At 34.4% G+C, this 17,882-nt stretch overlaps 1 protein-coding gene across 3 annotated transcripts; it reads left to right on the forward strand.

The window, feature by feature from the left end:
* Positions 1–6,517: 6,517 nt before the first annotated feature.
* Positions 6,518–16,972, forward strand: LOC136229349 (probable amino-acid acetyltransferase NAGS2, chloroplastic). Of its 3 annotated transcripts, none has more exons than XM_066018070.1 (10): positions 6,518–6,969; positions 10,542–10,629; positions 10,837–11,045; positions 11,186–11,337; positions 11,623–12,046; positions 13,494–13,591; positions 14,130–14,241; positions 14,392–14,551; positions 15,924–15,996; positions 16,189–16,972. In XM_066018070.1, exons 1-10 carry the CDS (start codon positions 6,622–6,624, stop codon positions 16,337–16,339), a joined length of 1,815 nt encoding a protein of 604 aa, XP_065874142.1. In that variant the 5' UTR covers positions 6,518–6,621; the 3' UTR covers positions 16,340–16,972. The 3 variants fall into 3 exon arrangements, with proteins under 3 accessions (XP_065874142.1, XP_065874141.1, XP_065874143.1); XM_066018069.1 differs by lacking the exon at positions 6,518–6,969 and adding an exon at positions 9,773–10,414; XM_066018071.1 differs by lacking the exon at positions 6,518–6,969 and adding an exon at positions 10,364–10,414 and having other exon boundaries at positions 10,791–11,045.
* The last annotated feature ends 910 nt before the right edge of the window (positions 16,973–17,882 follow it).

Below are 17,882 nucleotides of genomic sequence, written 5' to 3' on the forward strand. Positions count from 1 at the left end.
CCATGTCCGGGTGGCATCCCATACTTCCAACAACCAAGCCTGCAACAAAGGTCCAATTCATTATTTATGCCTATGACCAACATTTCTAGTATACAGAATATACACACATCATACCTGAAATACGTATGCAAAACCGTATAGGTTGTATGAGACACGGTTAATCCTTAAATTCTCCCTATAAGCGATCAATTGATCAATTCGGTCTTTTCCACCATCTATTCCATTAACAAGAGACCTGTAGGTCACATCCCAGCCACAAACACCCCACGGGAACTCGTTAAACAATCTTGGAAATTCAGCAAGTTCCAACACCCAACGAAGAACTTTTTTTTCCCGAGTGTTATCCAACACACAGCCAATGGCAAAATACAACATGGCAAATGAAACTGCATCCTGGTCAGACTGATCATTCCAAACAGTTTGCAGCATAATTGTTTCCACGTCTTTATAGGATGGTGTAGGGATGCCTGGAAAAAACTTATTCCTAAATCTATATGGCTTCTTTATCCCACTGAACCTTTCCAGAAATGCTTCCATGTCCCCAAACCGTAACCCACTTAGGAGTCCAAACTCCCAATCCCCAAATCTTAACTCAACACCTCTAACTCTGAAGCAAAGCTCCCTGGGTTTGAGGTCTTCACGTATGATCTCCCTTGTTAAAACGGTGTGGCATAGGACTCCTGCAAATACTGTATTGGTCATTTCCAAGTACTGGCCGAAGCAACTCTTCCTAAATAGATTTAGTTGGTCTGATGTTAACAACCCCTTTATCTGTTCTGCTGCTTGTAGGTTACACCTAACCGTGATGACGCTTTCCGTTCCAAATGCTTTTTTGTATTTATATGCAGGTTTCTTCTTGGCTTTCTTCTTCGACGGAGAGGCATGCTCATCTCTCTTCCTCTTGTCTACACGATCATGCTGAAAAATGTTGTAGACATATCATCAGGGAACATAAAATCAAGCTAATTATAACGTTGACCTAGAATGAGCTAGCGTATGCTAGAATAAGAGAGTTATCGGCAATATAACGTCGATATGAATGTTCTATCGGCAATATAACGTCGATATTAATGTTCTATCGGCAATATAACGTCGATATGAATGTTCTATCGGCATTATAACGACGATATGAAAGTTCTATCGGCAAACTGATCGACGATATGAATATTATAGCGGCAGTATATCGTCGTTATGGATGTTCTATCGGCCATTAGGCTGTCTATGAATATGTGCTATCTACAATTAGGTTGCCGATGAACATACACATCGACGAATTTCAACCAAACCGAATGACTTCCTAACACCAGACGAACCCAGTAAAAACCCTAACACTAGAAGCAGTAAACGAAACGAAACGAAACGAAATGTTCCTTCTCAAACACAACAAATGTACATGCAATAGAAGAGAGAAACGCAAATGTAAAGTCAAGTTATTTACCCTCTTTTTCGTTCTTCCTTCTGAGTTCGATTCTTTGTCTGAGCTTTGTGTTCTCGCCATGTCAACTCCAAGTAACAGAGATTCGCCGGATGAAATGTACAGAATCGGCCAATGAATCGCCGGAAAGTTAGAGAGATGAATAGAGGGGTGTTAGGTTAGAGTGATGGAAGTTCAAATATTGAAGAGCGGGAGCGGAGTGTTAGAGATGAGGGTAAGGTTGGAAATTAGTTAATGAAATGTGTTAGTTTTGGTGAGATTTTGAAAGTGTGTTAGAAATGAAAACTAACCCCCAAAAAGGTGCTAGTTTTGTAATTGTCCCTAAAAAAACCCTATAAGAAAGAAATCTCATTTTTAAAATTAGGAGTGCTCAAATATAAATTGGATGGATTATAATAGGGTTTACCCAACCCATATAAAGATATTAATTGATGGGTTGGATGGGTTATGTATGTGGATTAGAATAATTTTTTTTAGATGGTTTGGATGGATTGGGTTACATGGATTACTGTGGGTTGAAACTTATTTTGTTTTCTATACTATTTTTCTTCTATTTTCTATCTTTTTTCATTTTTTTCTTCTTTTCTTCACTTTTTATATATATTTCCAAAATAGTGTAGATTAACTATTAAAAAGTTAAATTGACATTATATAGTTTAGATATTCTATTGTTCCTTTCACATTTTTTCGTTTTTGCTCTATATATTTTTCATTTTTGTGTATTAAATCGAACCTTCCAAACTTCAATTATGTCTAAAATATTTGTGTGTTACTAACACGGTTACAAAAAAAAAACTTGTTAAAATGCTAACAACTAAGTCGGCAATATAAAAGTTAATCGCAATTTTTTTTTTGTCAAAGTGTCTAAAATTATTAACGCGTTACCAATATAATTACAAATAATCAACAAAAAATGTACGAAACTATTTCAGTTTATTAACAAACTTGTTGAACGATCCGATATGACAGTCAAATAATTGTTAAACGAGCTTGTTTAAGTTTTTTTATTAGATACGGATAAAATTTATCTTGCTTTAAAGCATTAAGAATAAACTTGTACCATTTTGTAAGCTAACGTCAAATCTCCTTTTTTTTTTTTTTTTTGAAAAATGGTGAGATCAAATTTGACAAATTGATATATATTATATCAAAGGTCTTCTTTGTGGGAAGTATCGAAAAGATGAGATATTTGGAGGCCCCAATGAGAGAATTGCCAATTGTTCTTTTCTTTGGAAAGGGGACTTAGTACTGTGTTTCCAGAGTTTTGCTCTGGGATTGGCTGGGGAGTGGGAAATGGTAAGTCCATCAGCTTCTGGAACGATATCTGGATTGGGGACAAATCCTTATTAGATGTGTGTAGTTCCCATCCGCCTAGAAATATTCTTAATTGGAGAATCGCAGATGTGGTTGACTCTGAGGGGGATTGGATTTGGTCTAAATTTGACGCTTATTTGAGTCTGGATACGCTCCTAAGAATTAGAGGGGTGAAAATAAGTAATAAGGAGGAGGATAAGGATAGTCATTGTTGGGCATTGACTAATAATGGGGCTTATACATGCAAATCTGCCTTTGAAGCTTTTAACCAGAGTGGGACGAGTCCTCATTCTGAAATTTGGAAAATTATTTGGGCCTTAAAAATCCCTTACCGTATTAGGAGCTTTCTGTGGCTTGGTGTTAAAGATAGGCTGCTCACTAATTTGGATAGAAATAGACGGCATCTGGTGGCTTCAGGTGCTTGCAGCAGATGCAGAGGTCATATTGAGACCGTGTGCCATGCTCTTAGGGACTGTTCTAGGAGTAAAGAGGTGTGGAGTAAAGTTCTTCCTAACCACCTTCTGCCTTCCTTCATGGCTCATTCTGAGTTAGATTGGTTTACTGATGGAGTTAGTGGGAAGTTATTGACCAACCTTGAGCATGGTGATATTTTCTTTGCTATTATCTGCCATCAGATTTGGAAATGGAGGAATGAGGAGATTTTTGGGAAGAAAAATGTTTTCATTCCTAATTTAGTTAGTTTCTTCTCGGATAAAGTTTTAAATATTACTGATAGCTTCAAAGGAGACTATCTTGCTAGGTTAACCCAGAAGAAGGATGTCCAACTCCTTGGTTGGAGAAGGCCTAGAGAAGGGGTAGTGAAGCTAAACACGGATGGTTCCTGCCTAAAAGATGGTAAGATTGCTGCAGGAGGTGTTCTTAGGGATGATGGGGGGCGCCTGAGTGTCTGGGTTTACCCAGAATCTGGGTTTGGGCTCTTCCTTCTCTGCCGAGCTTTGAGGGATTTTCTCTGGCCTAAAACTTGCCAAGAATCTGGGTTTGAAGAAGGTGAATGTGGAGTCTGACAACCTAGAGGCCATCAAAATGATTTCTGAGACTAATGTTATTTGTTTAAATAGCCGTAATCTTATCAAAGGTATTAGAAGGATCTGCTCTTCCTTTGATTTCATTGATTTTAGCCATATCTTCAGAGAGCAGAACCGGGTTGCGGATCGCTTGGCGGCTGCTGGGCATAAGGGTTTGTTGGGCATCTCGACTCTTTCTCATCCTCCTGTTTTTCTTTCTTCCCTTCTTTTTGAAGATAGGGTGGGGGTTAGCCTCCCTAAGCTAATCCCTGGCTAGTTTTTTTGTTTTGTTTTTTCTTTCCTTGTCCTACAAAAAAAATGAATAAAAACATTTAAAAAAAATCAAATGAGATAAATAAAAAAACAAAGTAAGTATATATAAAATTAGACTGGTTGAATAAGTTAGATTGATAATAATAAATCATTAAATTTATAAATTTATAATCCATTCAATTCAACCACTATAACTCATTGTAACCGGTAAATATTACCTTTTATAGATTGATAATAATAAATCATTAAATTTATAAATTTATAATCCATTCAATTCAACCACTATAATTCATTGTAACCGGTAAATATTACCTTTTATAGATTGAATGGGTTATAATAAATCATTAAATATAACCCATCTAATTTTGAATATTCCTATTTAAAATATTGTAAATTCAAAACGGTAAACCCAAAAAAAAAAAAAAGGAAAGAAATAAGGTAGCTTGTTATTTATGATAAGAAACAGATATACTTATATGCCATGGGAATATTTTTACTTTATAGAGCATAATTCTAATATTCACATCCAACTTTCTCTCAAATTTCTACTACCATTCTATTCTATATGTTCATTTATTATTACTATCGCACCAATTAATATGGGGTTATTTTCATCTAATTTCACGACAAATTTTATTACTATGATCTACTTATATGGGTCCTTCTAATGAAAAATAAATAAATAAATAAATAATGTATGTCCATTTATCTATTCTATCAATATATTATTATTAGACTGTAACAAATTGATCATGAACTTTGGTGTTTTTGTTGACTCAATTCTGTTTGATTCAATTTATAACAAGTTGAGTTTGAGTATAGTAAAATCTGGTTCGAAAGTTTACGAAGCATATTTGGTTATAGATACATGGTCGAACTCAAAAACAACTTAATGAACACGTTTATATTGTGAGCAAGTTGGTTCGATTATTTTTTAATAATATTATTTATATAAATTGAAAAGTGTAATGTTTAGATTTTAGTTTTATAGATTTCAAAACTATGTAATTTGTATTAAAAAAATTCAAATTAATATAAGTAATGGACATCTTTCAAAAAAATTAATGAAAACAATTAGTGAATTATTCATGAGTGAAATTCGTGAACAAAATTAATAAGATGCTTGCGATTAGCTCACGAATAGAATGTTGAGCTCGAACTCGTCAATTTTCTAACAAATCGAGCATGAGCAAGTCGAAGCTCGGTTCAGCTTGTGTCAATTACAACCCTAGGTAAAGTAAAAAAAAATATACAATAACAATGGTTAATTCATTTGACGAATATAGATATATGCTTTAAAGGTTTATAAACTCAGATTTGTGAGAATGATTTGCAACAAATATAAAGACTAAGTTTGTAATATTTCATATATAAGATATCAATTTATAAATTAACTAAAATCTTAAGTATTTTTTTATCAATAAATTGATCCACAAATCTCTTAAACGCAAACTTTATAAACCACAAATTTTAGTTTGTAAAGTTTTGAACCTCATATCTACATTCACAATCTGACAAATCGCATTCTTTTAAACTCGATTTGTTATAGAATTTATTATATTATGATATGAAGAAAGCATTTGAACTAAGAGTTCAAATTTGAAACGTGTATACAATACCACCATATCAATATAAATCAATTCAATTATAAATTTAAATGGATAGTTGAGACTTTTTTATTATTTTCTCACGAACCATTATATGTATCTGATACTAAAAATTAAAATTATATCTTAAAATTAAAAAAAAAAAAAAGTATAGGATTGAGTCGAACATTGGTGATAGGTGTGGAGTGAAATGTATAAGATTAAGAAAATTGGAATAGATAATGATATTAGTAATAAGTTGCCTCTTCCAAATGAACTTTGCCTCAAAAGTTGGCTTGATGCAATTGGGTAATGTTTTTGTATTTGACACATTTTTTTCCATTTTCATCACCGGTATCCTATCCATCTATACCCAGGGGCGGAGCTAAGGAGTAGGGAGGGTCTCCTGACCCTCCGACTCTTCGAAACACCCTTGACGATTAGTGGTTCTGTCCCGAGAAGCCCCTTCAAAATATTTAAAATTAGTACTTATAATGCATAATGTGATTATATGACATAAAACTAAGCTTACATAATTGGTTGTAGTGATAATTAAAGGAATCTCTACATCCAACTGGTCCTATGTTTGAGTCTCCCTCTCTGCATAACCCCACTGTCTATAACCCCACCAAAATGCATTACGTAAACATCTCTTAATTAGTTTTTGATCTAATCACAAATGACTTCATTAAACTAATCTTATTCACGATTTAATCCAAATTACTAACTGAGCTAGAGCTAAAGCTGAGTAATGTAGAATTTGACAGTGCACGTGGGTAGGGGCACGTGACAAGACGATGAGCAGTAGTAGTAGAAGAGGGAAAGAGTAAAGTGGTGCATTATTGGACGAACAAGTGTGCGTGTGGTTCATTTCATATTCCAGAGGTCACTGCCTTTTCACTTTGTCCTTTTCGTTTCATCACAATCTTTTCTTATATATTTTGTCTCCGGCCGCCGCTGGAAATTGAGAAGAAAGAAAGACAGTAGGATGAACTGGGGCAGCGTGAGATTGATGAGATCGTCGTCGTCATCATCATCGATTTTCTTAGAAAATCAAGTGGGAAGCTGCTGCTGTTCTTCATCTGATAATTTCCGTATCGGTTCAATTGAGATAAGGAAAGGAAGGAAACTAATGGCGGCGGTGCGGAATTATAAAAAAAGTAGAAGATACAGCATTCATATTTATGAAGAAGAAGAAGATGAAGATGAGAAGAAGTTCGTAGAGGTGATGAGATCAATCCAGCCATCGCTTGTGATGCACAGAGGAAGTACATTTGTTTTAGTTTTATCTTCCCAAATTGTTGAAGCTCCTTCCTTCTTCCACCGCTTGCTCCAGGTATGTTGTACTGTATTCTCTGTCATCAACATCTTTCTTTTCTTTTCTCGAAAAGCATCGCCATCGCCATCCTCATAATTCTGATTTTAGTACATTTTCCATTACATTAAATCCTGATTCATGTTATCTGTTCGGAATTTTCATTTTTAACATTTGGAAACCATTTTTTTATACATCTATTGTTGTTCAGGAAATTATAAATTTTTTATTTTCAACTATAAACCATACAATTTCAGATGCAGCTATAATGAGTATGATTTTGTTAATCACTTTTATTTTTTGGTAAGCATGAAGTGACAAAATATGGAAGGCCAATCACTTAATATTTTTAAATGACTTTATGAGCTCAATGCACAATCCAAATGATGAGATGATTTTTTTTTTATTATAACCCTTCAGATGGCTAAAATTTAACACAAAATATATTATTTTATTTTCCCATTTATATATATCATTTTTAATAAAAATATTTAAAAAAAAACTCAAATACTAAAAAATAAAGATGCTAAAGAGTATCAAAAATTGACAAATTATCCTAATTATTTAGGACATCTCCAATAGAGTGTGTTTAAAAGAGTATGTTGTAACATTGAATTTCACAACTTTTAAAATGTTAGACCTGACAATTATCGTGTTCGAGTCGTGTTCGTGTCGTGTCATTTCGGGTTCGTGTCAAAAAGAGAAAACCCAAACTCAACCCAAAAACTTTCGTGTCAAAGTCGTGTTAACTTGTTCGGGTTAGTGTCGATTTCATGTCGTGTTTTCGGGTTACATGTAATTTTGTTATGCATATATATTAATAATAACTCTTAAAAATATAAGAAGATATGATACTGTTTTTAAACATTTTATATCATTTTTAGATTAGTATGTTAACACTAATTATCGAAAAGTTCGATAATATCATGTTAGAGGGCATGTAATGTGTTTATAACAATTTAGGAAATTCAAATCAATATTTGCAATTAATAATTATAATTTTATTATCTTTATTAATAAAGAGACATAAAAAAATACGAGAGAATATAACAATAATTTTTAATATCCGTGTCATTTCGTGTCGTTTTCAGGTTCACATATCAACACTAACCCAACCCAAAAAGTTACGTGTCAGTTTCGTGTCAACCCAAAAATGACCTATTACCTATTAAGCTCAACAATAACACTAAAAATCCGTGTCGTGTTCGTGTCGTGTAATCGGATCGTGTGTTATTTTGCCACCTCTAATTATTGGAGTGATAATGGGTGTCAAGCAAGGTTGTCACTTTTTGACAACTTTACTTATTGTCAAACATTTTTTTAATATAAACAATGATTTATTTAATTATTATTGGTGCATTTTTTTTATGAGTCTATTTCTTTTTATTATTAGTTGGCAATATTTATAATTAAAATAAATTATATATAAAATAATGATTTATGAGGCTATTATGACTTTTAAAATTGCTTACTATTGGAGTATTTTTTAACAAAAGTTGCAAAGAGTGATGTGAATGATTAAGTTAATAAAATATTATATTTTAATATTTTTTTTATAGAAGCTGAGACGATACAGTAGTAATGATCCTGGAATCCCAACTAGGTTGGCACCTTAAGAGCACGCACTGAAAACCCGATATTATTAAAAATAAAATAAAATAATGTAACACAGGGGGAAACGGAAAAATAAAATAACAAAAAAACAAATAAAACAAATAAATCAGCGAAATCTAAAGTGACCAACATTACAGATAGTGACAGAAGTACGGAGCCGATGCTCTTAAGCAACATTTGTTATTCCAAATGCAAAACACTTTTTCAAATACATTTCATCTCATCGAGCATCATTCCAAGCACTTTTACATTATGTTCCTCCTTTTTAACCTTAATACATCACTAGCTTGATTTAAAAATTGTAATTTAACTTTGAATTGATAAAGTGTTTTGTTAGCTCTTTAAGACTATTTTAATTTATTTAAAATGATTGTTGCCTATATAAACTTATTTACATTAATCAATTCATCCATTGAATTTGCTTAAAATTTATATATATTTTTTGAAATAATAGCAAGTTATAAATTCTGTCTCAGTAGGATATACATATACGGAACGTTTGGTATTCTATTGGGATAGGAATAAAGATAAAGGTTGGAATAGGGATAAGGATAAATGGTTGAGATAGGGATAAAAATACGATAGTCGAGAATTATTATTCAATGTTTGGTATGTGTGATAGGGATAAGGATAAAATAATACATTTACTATTTTAACCTTATTTAAACTATATAACATTAATTTGAGGGATAAGATGGACTTTTCTATCCTATTAAAATCGCAGGAGCTTATCTCATCTCCTTATACCATCTCCTTCTGTGTATAGGATTTAAGGGATAAGAGGCGTATCCCTTATTTATCTCACTCTTCTATCTCCCAAACAAATACGAGATAACTTATCTCATGTTTTTTATCCCTATCCACCTCCTCTATCCCTTCTAACAAACACCCCGATATTTTATTTCTATTATTTTCAAATTCATAATTTTATAGTGACGAATCTTGTCACACCCCTTTGCTAATACCAAATTTTATTAACTTAAGATACTAGATCTTTTATGTGATCTCTGGAATAACACTTTATTATTCAAATTTAATGTTGCATAATTATTTTAATCATAGAAAATTTAATGTAAAAAAAAACTTCAATTTAAATAAAATATTATAAACTTAACGCACCCCAAAAAAATGTAAGATAATCGGCGCCATGCTTTTTGCCAGAATAATAATAATAAAAAGATTACTTATAAAGACGTGTCGTAGAGAGGGGTAGAATTCCGAGTGAGGGAGGTAGCACTGCGGCGGGTGTTTTCTTATTTTCTGACCGGGTCCCACTGCACCGGTCAGTTGTGGCGGCCTCTTTCAACCCTACGCCGCACCTCATCCTCGTCACTGTTTCGGTTATTCACTTCTATTTTCCTCCCTCCTCTCCAATTAATTATACATCTATCATTTCTTTCATTATTAATTCTTCCTCTCCGTAAATAACACTTCTCTGCTTACTTACTGTTTCATTTTCCGGTCTCTTATGGCCGCTCACTTTTCAAACCACTGCATTACTCTTGAAACACTTCGAGATTTCTCCCCCAGCATATTTTTACCTCGCCGTTCCATTACAATCCAAAAAAGTTGCAGGAAAGTTCAATCTTATTGTCAATTGCAGCCGTCAAAACCCTTAGCTACCGTGAGTGGTGAGTGGAGGAAGGGGAATTCGGTCAAGTGCGTATCGTACAATGCGCCAGAGAGCGGTGGTAGTGACGAAGAAGAGACTAGCAGTTCAGTCGAAGACGAGCAATTTGTGAGGTGGTTTCGCGAGGCTTGGCCGTACTTATGGGCTTTTAGGGGCAGTACTTTTGTGGTTATTATTTCCGGTGAAATTGTTGACAGTCCATGCTTGGATACCATTTTAAAGGCAAGCTCTCCATGATTTATTTTAACATGCTCCAACCAGGCATATAATATTTGGAAGAAAAACTCCTCTAGTCAAATTTTGGCTTTGAATTATGCTTTCTTTTCAAGAGGTGTATCGTTGTTTGCAGGATATAGCATTTCTTCATCATCTTGGAATCAAGTTTGTGCTTGTTCCGGGTACTCATGTTCAAATTGATAACCTTTTGGCTGAGAGAGGTGCGGGAACTTTTTATTTTCACATTTGTTTGAATTGTTTTACATTATGGAATTGTTTCTTTGAAGAAATAGCTTGTTCTTGGTTTTAGATCATTGAATTGTTTCTGTTAGTTTTGTCTTTGAAAAAATAGATTGTTTTTGATGGTCGATGTTTGTCATAGGAATTGCTTTGGTAGCAGCTAGTGAGCGGCGATTCTTTTATTGCAGGGCATGAGCCTAAGTATGTTGGCCCATACCGGATAACTGATTCTGAAGCTCTGGCTGCATCTATGGAGGCGGCTGGAAAGATTCGTATGATGATGGAGGCCAAACTTTCGCCTGGGCCTTCCATATGTAATATCCGTCGACATGGAGAAAGTAGTCGTTGGCATGATGTTGGTGTCAGCGTTGCTAGTGGTAACTTTCTTGCAGCCAAGGTAGTGTCTTTTTACTGATAATATTTATTTTGATAACCTTAGTTCCTTTCTTTGCTCCTGAAAGTTTTTGCTCGCTTAAGGTTGATATCAGTTTGGTCCGTTTTATTCATTCATTTATTTATTGTAATGGTCAATTGCAGAGAAGAGGAGTTGTTGAAGGTGTTGATTTTGGAGCAACTGGTGAAGTAAAGAAAGTAGATGTTACTCGAATGCGGGAAAGACTTGATGGTGGTTGTATAGTTCTATTGAGCAACCTAGGGTATTCCAGTTCTGGGGAAGTTTTAAATTGCAAGTATGCTATCTTCTCTATCTCTCTCTCCCTCTCCTTTTCCTCAACATCTTCATTTGAATGGATTAAAATTTAAATGAAAAATATCTCATGTGGGCTTTTACCCTTTTTCTTAAGTTGGTTGGACCAAAAGTCTGATGATCCAAGAAATGTTTGCAAAATTGTTAGTGATGATCCAAGAAATGTTTGCAAAATTGTTAGTTATCTGTCTATATTTTTTCTTTTGGCAACATAATTCAGTGTGCCTGAAGTTTGATGCATAATGCTTAATGGTTTCATATATTTCAGCACATATGAAGTTGCTACAGCATGTGCATTGGCCATTGAGGCTGATAAGCTTATTTGCATCATCGACGGTCCTATTCTAGATGAGAGTGGGCACCTTATCCGTTTTTTGGCTATTGATGAAGCGGACATGTTGATTCGAAAACGGGCTAAGCAAAGTGAAATAGCTGCTAATTATGTGAAAGCTGTGGGCGAAGAAGATTTTAATTCTCTCGAACACAATGATTCAGTTAGACTTGTCCAGTTACCACGGAATGGGAAGCCTTTTAATGGAAGGCATAATGCAATCTTTCATAATGGCGTTGGCTTTGATAATGGAAATGGGTTATGGTCTGGCGAACAGGGCTTTGCTATTGGAGGTCATGAACGTCAAAATAGATTGAACGGTTACCTTTCGGAATTGGCTGCTGCTGCTTTTGTTTGCAAAGTAAGTTTATGATGAATACGTTTCAATTTCGCAATTTTATGTTTTTTGAAGTCAGTGAGAAATTAGAAGTGATGCCAATCACAATATGATCTGACCCCATATATTTGCTTTAAAACCTGCTCTCCTTAGATATCCGTTTTCTTGTTCGATCAGCATTTTTCTGATGAATGTGCCAACGATATTGATAATGTGGACTTTAAGTGAAATAGCTCTGTAGAGATGCTTTGGTAAGTGGTAACTCTGTGATGGGGTGGCATAAACAAGCATATCTATTTATGGGGTAAAACAAATAGTACTCCATTTAGTAAAGATTACATGAGACTAAGTAATTATGGAGATGTATGGTGACTAATAAAGAAGAGAACCCTGGGCTGGTTTTCAGTTGTGTTATCTTATATGAGGATCTCTGATAGTTTCCAAGTTTTCAACGGAAGTTTTTTTTCTCCCTAAAATCCACCATGTCTTTTCAGTCTTTTATCTCGATTGACACATTGTTTCTAGATATAAAATTGAAATTTGGTTTATCTCAATTGGTATGTTGTTTTGAAATTCAATTATGCACAAGATAGTCTCAAACTTTGTTTAGCGATATGATAGTATGGGAGACACTGTCAGGAATTAAGAATTCTGACAGATTAGAATGGAAAGAATAGAAGAAATATAAGAGCTAGAAAGAAAGAAAGAATGAGAGAAGAAAGAGGAAGAGGGTAATGTTTAGATATTTCTCATTGATGGATTGTAGCATAGCAAAACATGAGCTTTATACAGTACAAGCTGAGGTCTGCCAAACGGTTACACACCAGCTGTGTGTACAGGTGTTATAGCAAATTCACTATAAGACAAATTAGCTAGCGCACTAAAGTAACGATAACAGACTTCTACTAACAGAAGGCAATAACAGCATAAAGCAATACAGAAATCACTAAGGAAATAACAGAAATAACTACCAATAACTATATCTTGTAAATATCCAGTCTAGTCCTTCAACTTCTTACGACACGTATGTGACAGACACCTGTTGATTGTAGTTTAAGGTTTTTCAAAATGTTTGGTCTCATGACATGAAGTTTAGTTGCATACGGATATTTAATGTGAAATGCAAACTTTTCCTTTCCTATTCTTTGGTATTGTGTGAACTCTTCTAAAGTAGTATGCAATATAAAGCAATTGCAGAAATTAGTGGCACCTTCGATATGAGCAAGCACCATGTGTCTTCTGCTTATTGTATTAATTTTACTATCTTGTGTTTTGGGAATAAATTTTGGATACTGTCAGATAGAAGATTGCATCAATCCATTTATGAACTTGCTTTTATAAGCTTCTCCAGGAAATGTTTTCCCAATTTATTAAAAAAAAATCTCGTGCTACATTAGGCTTGTTTTTTTTACCTTAATTGAGTGTTCTATTTGGTGTCAATCTGCTGATGAGATAATGTGCTATTTTTCAGGGAGGTGTTCAAAGAGTACATCTTCTAGATGGCACAATTGGCGGAGTTCTATTGTTGGAACTTTTTAAAAGAGATGGAATGGGGACAATGGTGGCTAGGTATGTGATCCCTTACAAGAACTTCACCAACAACTTTACAATGTTCAATGCTGAGTTAACTATTTCGTCTTAATATTTTGATCAGTAACACCAATTAATGTTTTCCTGTCTCCTGATGCACATATTTGTTCGAATTTTTAGTTTTCTAGGTTCATGTTCATTTCATGGGAATTTTGAGCTCTCCGTTTGTCTTGTGAAAACTAGGAATATAATTTAACAAGGTGTGCGCTGATCATGTTATGAAGTTTTACAAGTCACCTATCTTGTGAAGCTGGATTTATGTAGTTGTAACCAACTTAGTCTTGAGCTTTAATTGGCTGTGAATTTAGTCACTAAGTAGCTTTGATAAAATGATACAGTTCTGAACATGAGATGGTTTTTTCTTTGTTAGATTTAATTCCAAATATTAGCGAATCTGGCAATCTGCTGTAAAATTCAAGTACTTAATTGAGATATGCTACTGTGACATAATCTGTTGATTAATACTATAGATTTTCATACCTCCCATTAATTTATGGCTGGATGTTTTTGTGCTTAGTGATTTATATGAGGGAACCAGGATGGCAAGGACGGCAGATCTTCCTGGAATAAAACAACTCATACAACCTTTAGTAGAATCCGATGTATTGATTCATAGAACTGATGAAAAGGTTGGTTCTTGCTCTTTTATTGCAGTTCATAGTTTGTTTCATAGCAGTCGTAGAGATTGGTGCAAGCGAGAGTGTGGAACAGGATTGAGGCAATAGGGTGTTGTGTTTTCTTGAACAGAACTGACTGTTTGCTGTTGTTTGTATTTATAGCTGCTTGAAGAATTGGATTCATTCATTGTTGTGGAGAGAGAAGGCCAAATCATTGCCTGTGCTGCTCTTTTTCCTTTCTTTGAGGAGAAATGTGGAGAGGTTGCGACATTTGCGGTTTCTCCGGAATGCCGTGGACAAGGACAGGGAGACAAATTACTTGGTATGTTTCATAATCTGATTGTGGGAACCTCCATAGTACCTCCGCATTTTATTGCTTTTTCTGCTGAGTAAATATTTTTAGGATGTCCAATGTGAATTTCAAAAATAATGTTCTGTTACATATTAAATCAGTAAAAGATTGGTGCTATCATAAACGTCAAACCAATTATTTGTTGGCAGAACTGCTCTTTTCTACACTTTCGTTTACCCATATGGAGTAGAATTTGTAAAGATAACAGCCAAATATCAATCCAGAAGTAGATTCATTGTGCTGGTTGACTTATATATATATTAAACAAAGCTTGGCATGGTACATATGGAGTGTGTATATATATATATCCAGCCCAGTGTTAGAGAAAGCTTCAAGGCTAGAGATGGATTTACAAGAGGGCTTAAATATGGGCTCCAACAGCGGCAGCGGGAATGGTACCCAGGTGGAGGTGCCACAGGAGTAACTTTCTTACCACTGAACCGACCCTCATATGTATATATGTGTGTGTGTGTGTGTCAACTGGTATTTTAATCCCATGTTTGCATTAAGATACGAGTGGAAATGAGTATAACTTGCTATACTTAGACTTCAAACGTTTGGATTTAGTGGAAGAGTGCTACGGTTTCCTTTGTGACCGTGGCATGCCTAATAGATTGAAGGGAAATTTCTACCGCACGGCAATTAGACCAGCATTGTTATATGGTACGGAGTGTTGGGCAGTGAAACACTGTCACATTCATAAGATGTCGGTGACGGAGATGCATATGTTGAGATGGATGTGTGGTCATACGAAAAGGACCGGGTGAGTAATGAAATAATTAGGACAAAAGTAGGGGTTACATCTATCGAGAATAAAATGAGGGAAAACCGACTAAGGTGGTTTGGCCATGTAAGACGAAGAGCGCTTGATGCGCCGGTTAGGAGGACTGAAGAGTGGCAAAGGGATGTAATGGTGAGGATAGGGGAAGACCTAAGCAAACTTGGAAGAGAATTTATGTTGCCGACACGACTTGATTTCACGGTTTTATATGATGGTTCATGTTAGCCAGACACCGAATCATTTCGGTACTAAGGTTTTGTTGTTGTTGTTATTGGTTAGTAGTAGCAGTCTGATCATGTTCTACCAGATTTAGGTTAAAATGACTTTGATTGAAATACTTTTCAAAGTCGCTTTGTCTTATAAATTGAAGTTGTACAAACTGATACATTATAAAGCTAAGGAGCAGTTGTCATTAATTCTCAGATGTGCCCAAGATGTTCACTTATATTTGTATGTTGCTTTTATTTCCAGTAAATTTGATATACACTTCTCTAGTGTTGTCATGTGGAGTTTGTGACATTTTATCAGTTGTGTATTGATAAATGAGTATAATATTTGCAGATTTCATTGAGAAGAAGGCTTCCTCTCTTGGCTTGGAAATGCTTTTTCTTCTTACAACCCGTACTGCAGATTGGTATGCTTTCTATTATAAATCCCTTAAAATAATACATTATCCGCGCACGCAAATAATCACATATCTTCCAGATGAGAAGTGGTTGTTATGGTTCATGATTGATGGAGTTGAATTGATTCTTTAAAGTAGTTATTGATGTGAGTGAGAGCTTTTACATAGATCCTATATAAGAGTAATTTGTTTTACTTGCAGGTTCAAGAGGCGTGGGTTCTCAGAATGTTCAATTGAAATGATACCAGCAAAAAGGAGCAAGAAAATCAATCTAAAACGGAAATCTAAATACTATATGAAGAAGTTGTTACCTAATACAAGCGGAATAACTGTCCATAGGGCGTTCAGTTGAGATTTACCCATCCAATAAGGTTATGACAGATGAAAGAGAGAAGAAACAAAAATATATATTTATGTGGTTGATTAAAAGGTTTGAGCAGTTGTAAATTATGAAGTCTAATTAGAGGTTAAGGTGTCTTAGTCATAGGAAAAGGTCCATATGGGGCAGTTTTCATGGTTCAGAAGAAGTCTTCAATATGCAGAAAGATGCAAGTTAGCTAGGTTTTGAAGAATGTAGTAAGTTAAGCAAGGGATTTGGGAGAACAATACTGTTGTGTTGAATTTTTGTTTCACATGTGGCAAGTTCTCCGACATGTACTGCATAAGTGATTGTAATGGCTAATTGGCTATGGCAAACTGTAGGGTATCCTTCGGCTATTTCTTTTTCATCGACAGTGGATAATGACAACTCTTAGCCTCAATACTTCCTCAGCAAGTTATGAGTTGAGCTGTCAGAAAAAATAAGTCCAATAAATCAAAATCAGATTAGATTAATTAATAACCAGAATCATAATATTGTAATATGGTTTAACATTATAATTATTATATTTTACCTGCTGTATTCATAAAGTTCGAATATATATAATAAATTATTTAAATCAGCTAGAATTAAATTCTAAGCTTAATATAGAGGGTCTTTTATTTTTATTGGTCTCCTAAATTTAGTTCTAATTTGGAAATGTTTCGTTGCTCTTTTGGACTGTTTATAATATAATTTATTGTTGTGACTCACAACTTCAAGTGATTATAACGAGTTATAAGGTGATATTATTTTTAAGTTATCTAAATCTTTTATTGTGCCGCCCTGTGAACTTAGAGGGCTAACGAAATATTTAAAATAGGTTTAAATATTTCAAAAAGTCTCAAAAAGCTGCTGAACATCTTTAAAAAGTTGACAGAACTAATTGGATAATCTAGATAAATGCTGAAGCTAAGTTCGAATCCTTTTTAGAGGCATTTAGGAATAATGGGATTAAGTCAATCTACAAATTACAATAACGGGAAGCTCAAATAATTAAAACTTATAGATAGTCTCAGCAATCTTTTGTTAACATCAGACAACCGTTAAAGAGGATGCGTGTAAATTTGCCTTCTTTAACTTTCGTTTGCGTTGGGAGATAAATTTGATCCAAAATAGAATTTAGACATTAATTTAGCCTTTAACCGATAATATTAGATTAAATTAGTCCAAACTAACATTTTGTCCCGTGATATAGACACGTGCCATTTTGGACTAATTTAACAATACATCAAAATCTGAAAACTTGCATCACATTGGGGCATTTTTCTCGTAGATAATTGCAAGCATTGGAAAGCACGCAGTACTACTCCCAGGATTAACAGTTATGCTATAACATTAACAGCTCTTAATCAAATATAAACTGGGGGCTGAACACTTGTTGATGCTCTTCATTTCTATAGATGCATCCCATCCCTTCTTCAGTCTATATGCCTATATAGACAAGGTTGGCAACAACAACATTCGCCATTTTGGTGCAATTGAATGAAAGTTGCAAGGGCGAACGCATCAGCACTCAACTCACTAGTAAGTAAAT

The sequence above is a fragment of the Euphorbia lathyris genome, chromosome 5, assembly GCF_963576675.1.
Source record: "Euphorbia lathyris chromosome 5, ddEupLath1.1, whole genome shotgun sequence".
Lineage (NCBI taxonomy): Eukaryota > Viridiplantae > Streptophyta > Magnoliopsida > Malpighiales > Euphorbiaceae > Euphorbia > Euphorbia lathyris.

What these genes read in the sequence shown, in the direction of transcription:
- LOC136229349 (XM_066018069.1), top strand. Translation starts at nt 10,031, where the DNA reads ATGGCCGCTCACTTTTCAAACCACTGCATTACTCTTGAAACACTTCGA. An exon ending in TAACCTTTTGGCTGAGAGAG is followed by an intron (nt 10,630 to 10,836) that starts GTGCGGGAACTT and finishes CTTTTATTGCAG; the next exon opens with GGCATGAGCCTAAGTATGTT. An exon ending in TTCATAGAACTGATGAAAAG is followed by an intron (nt 14,242 to 14,391) that starts GTTGGTTCTTGC and finishes TTGTATTTATAG; the next exon opens with CTGCTTGAAGAATTGGATTC.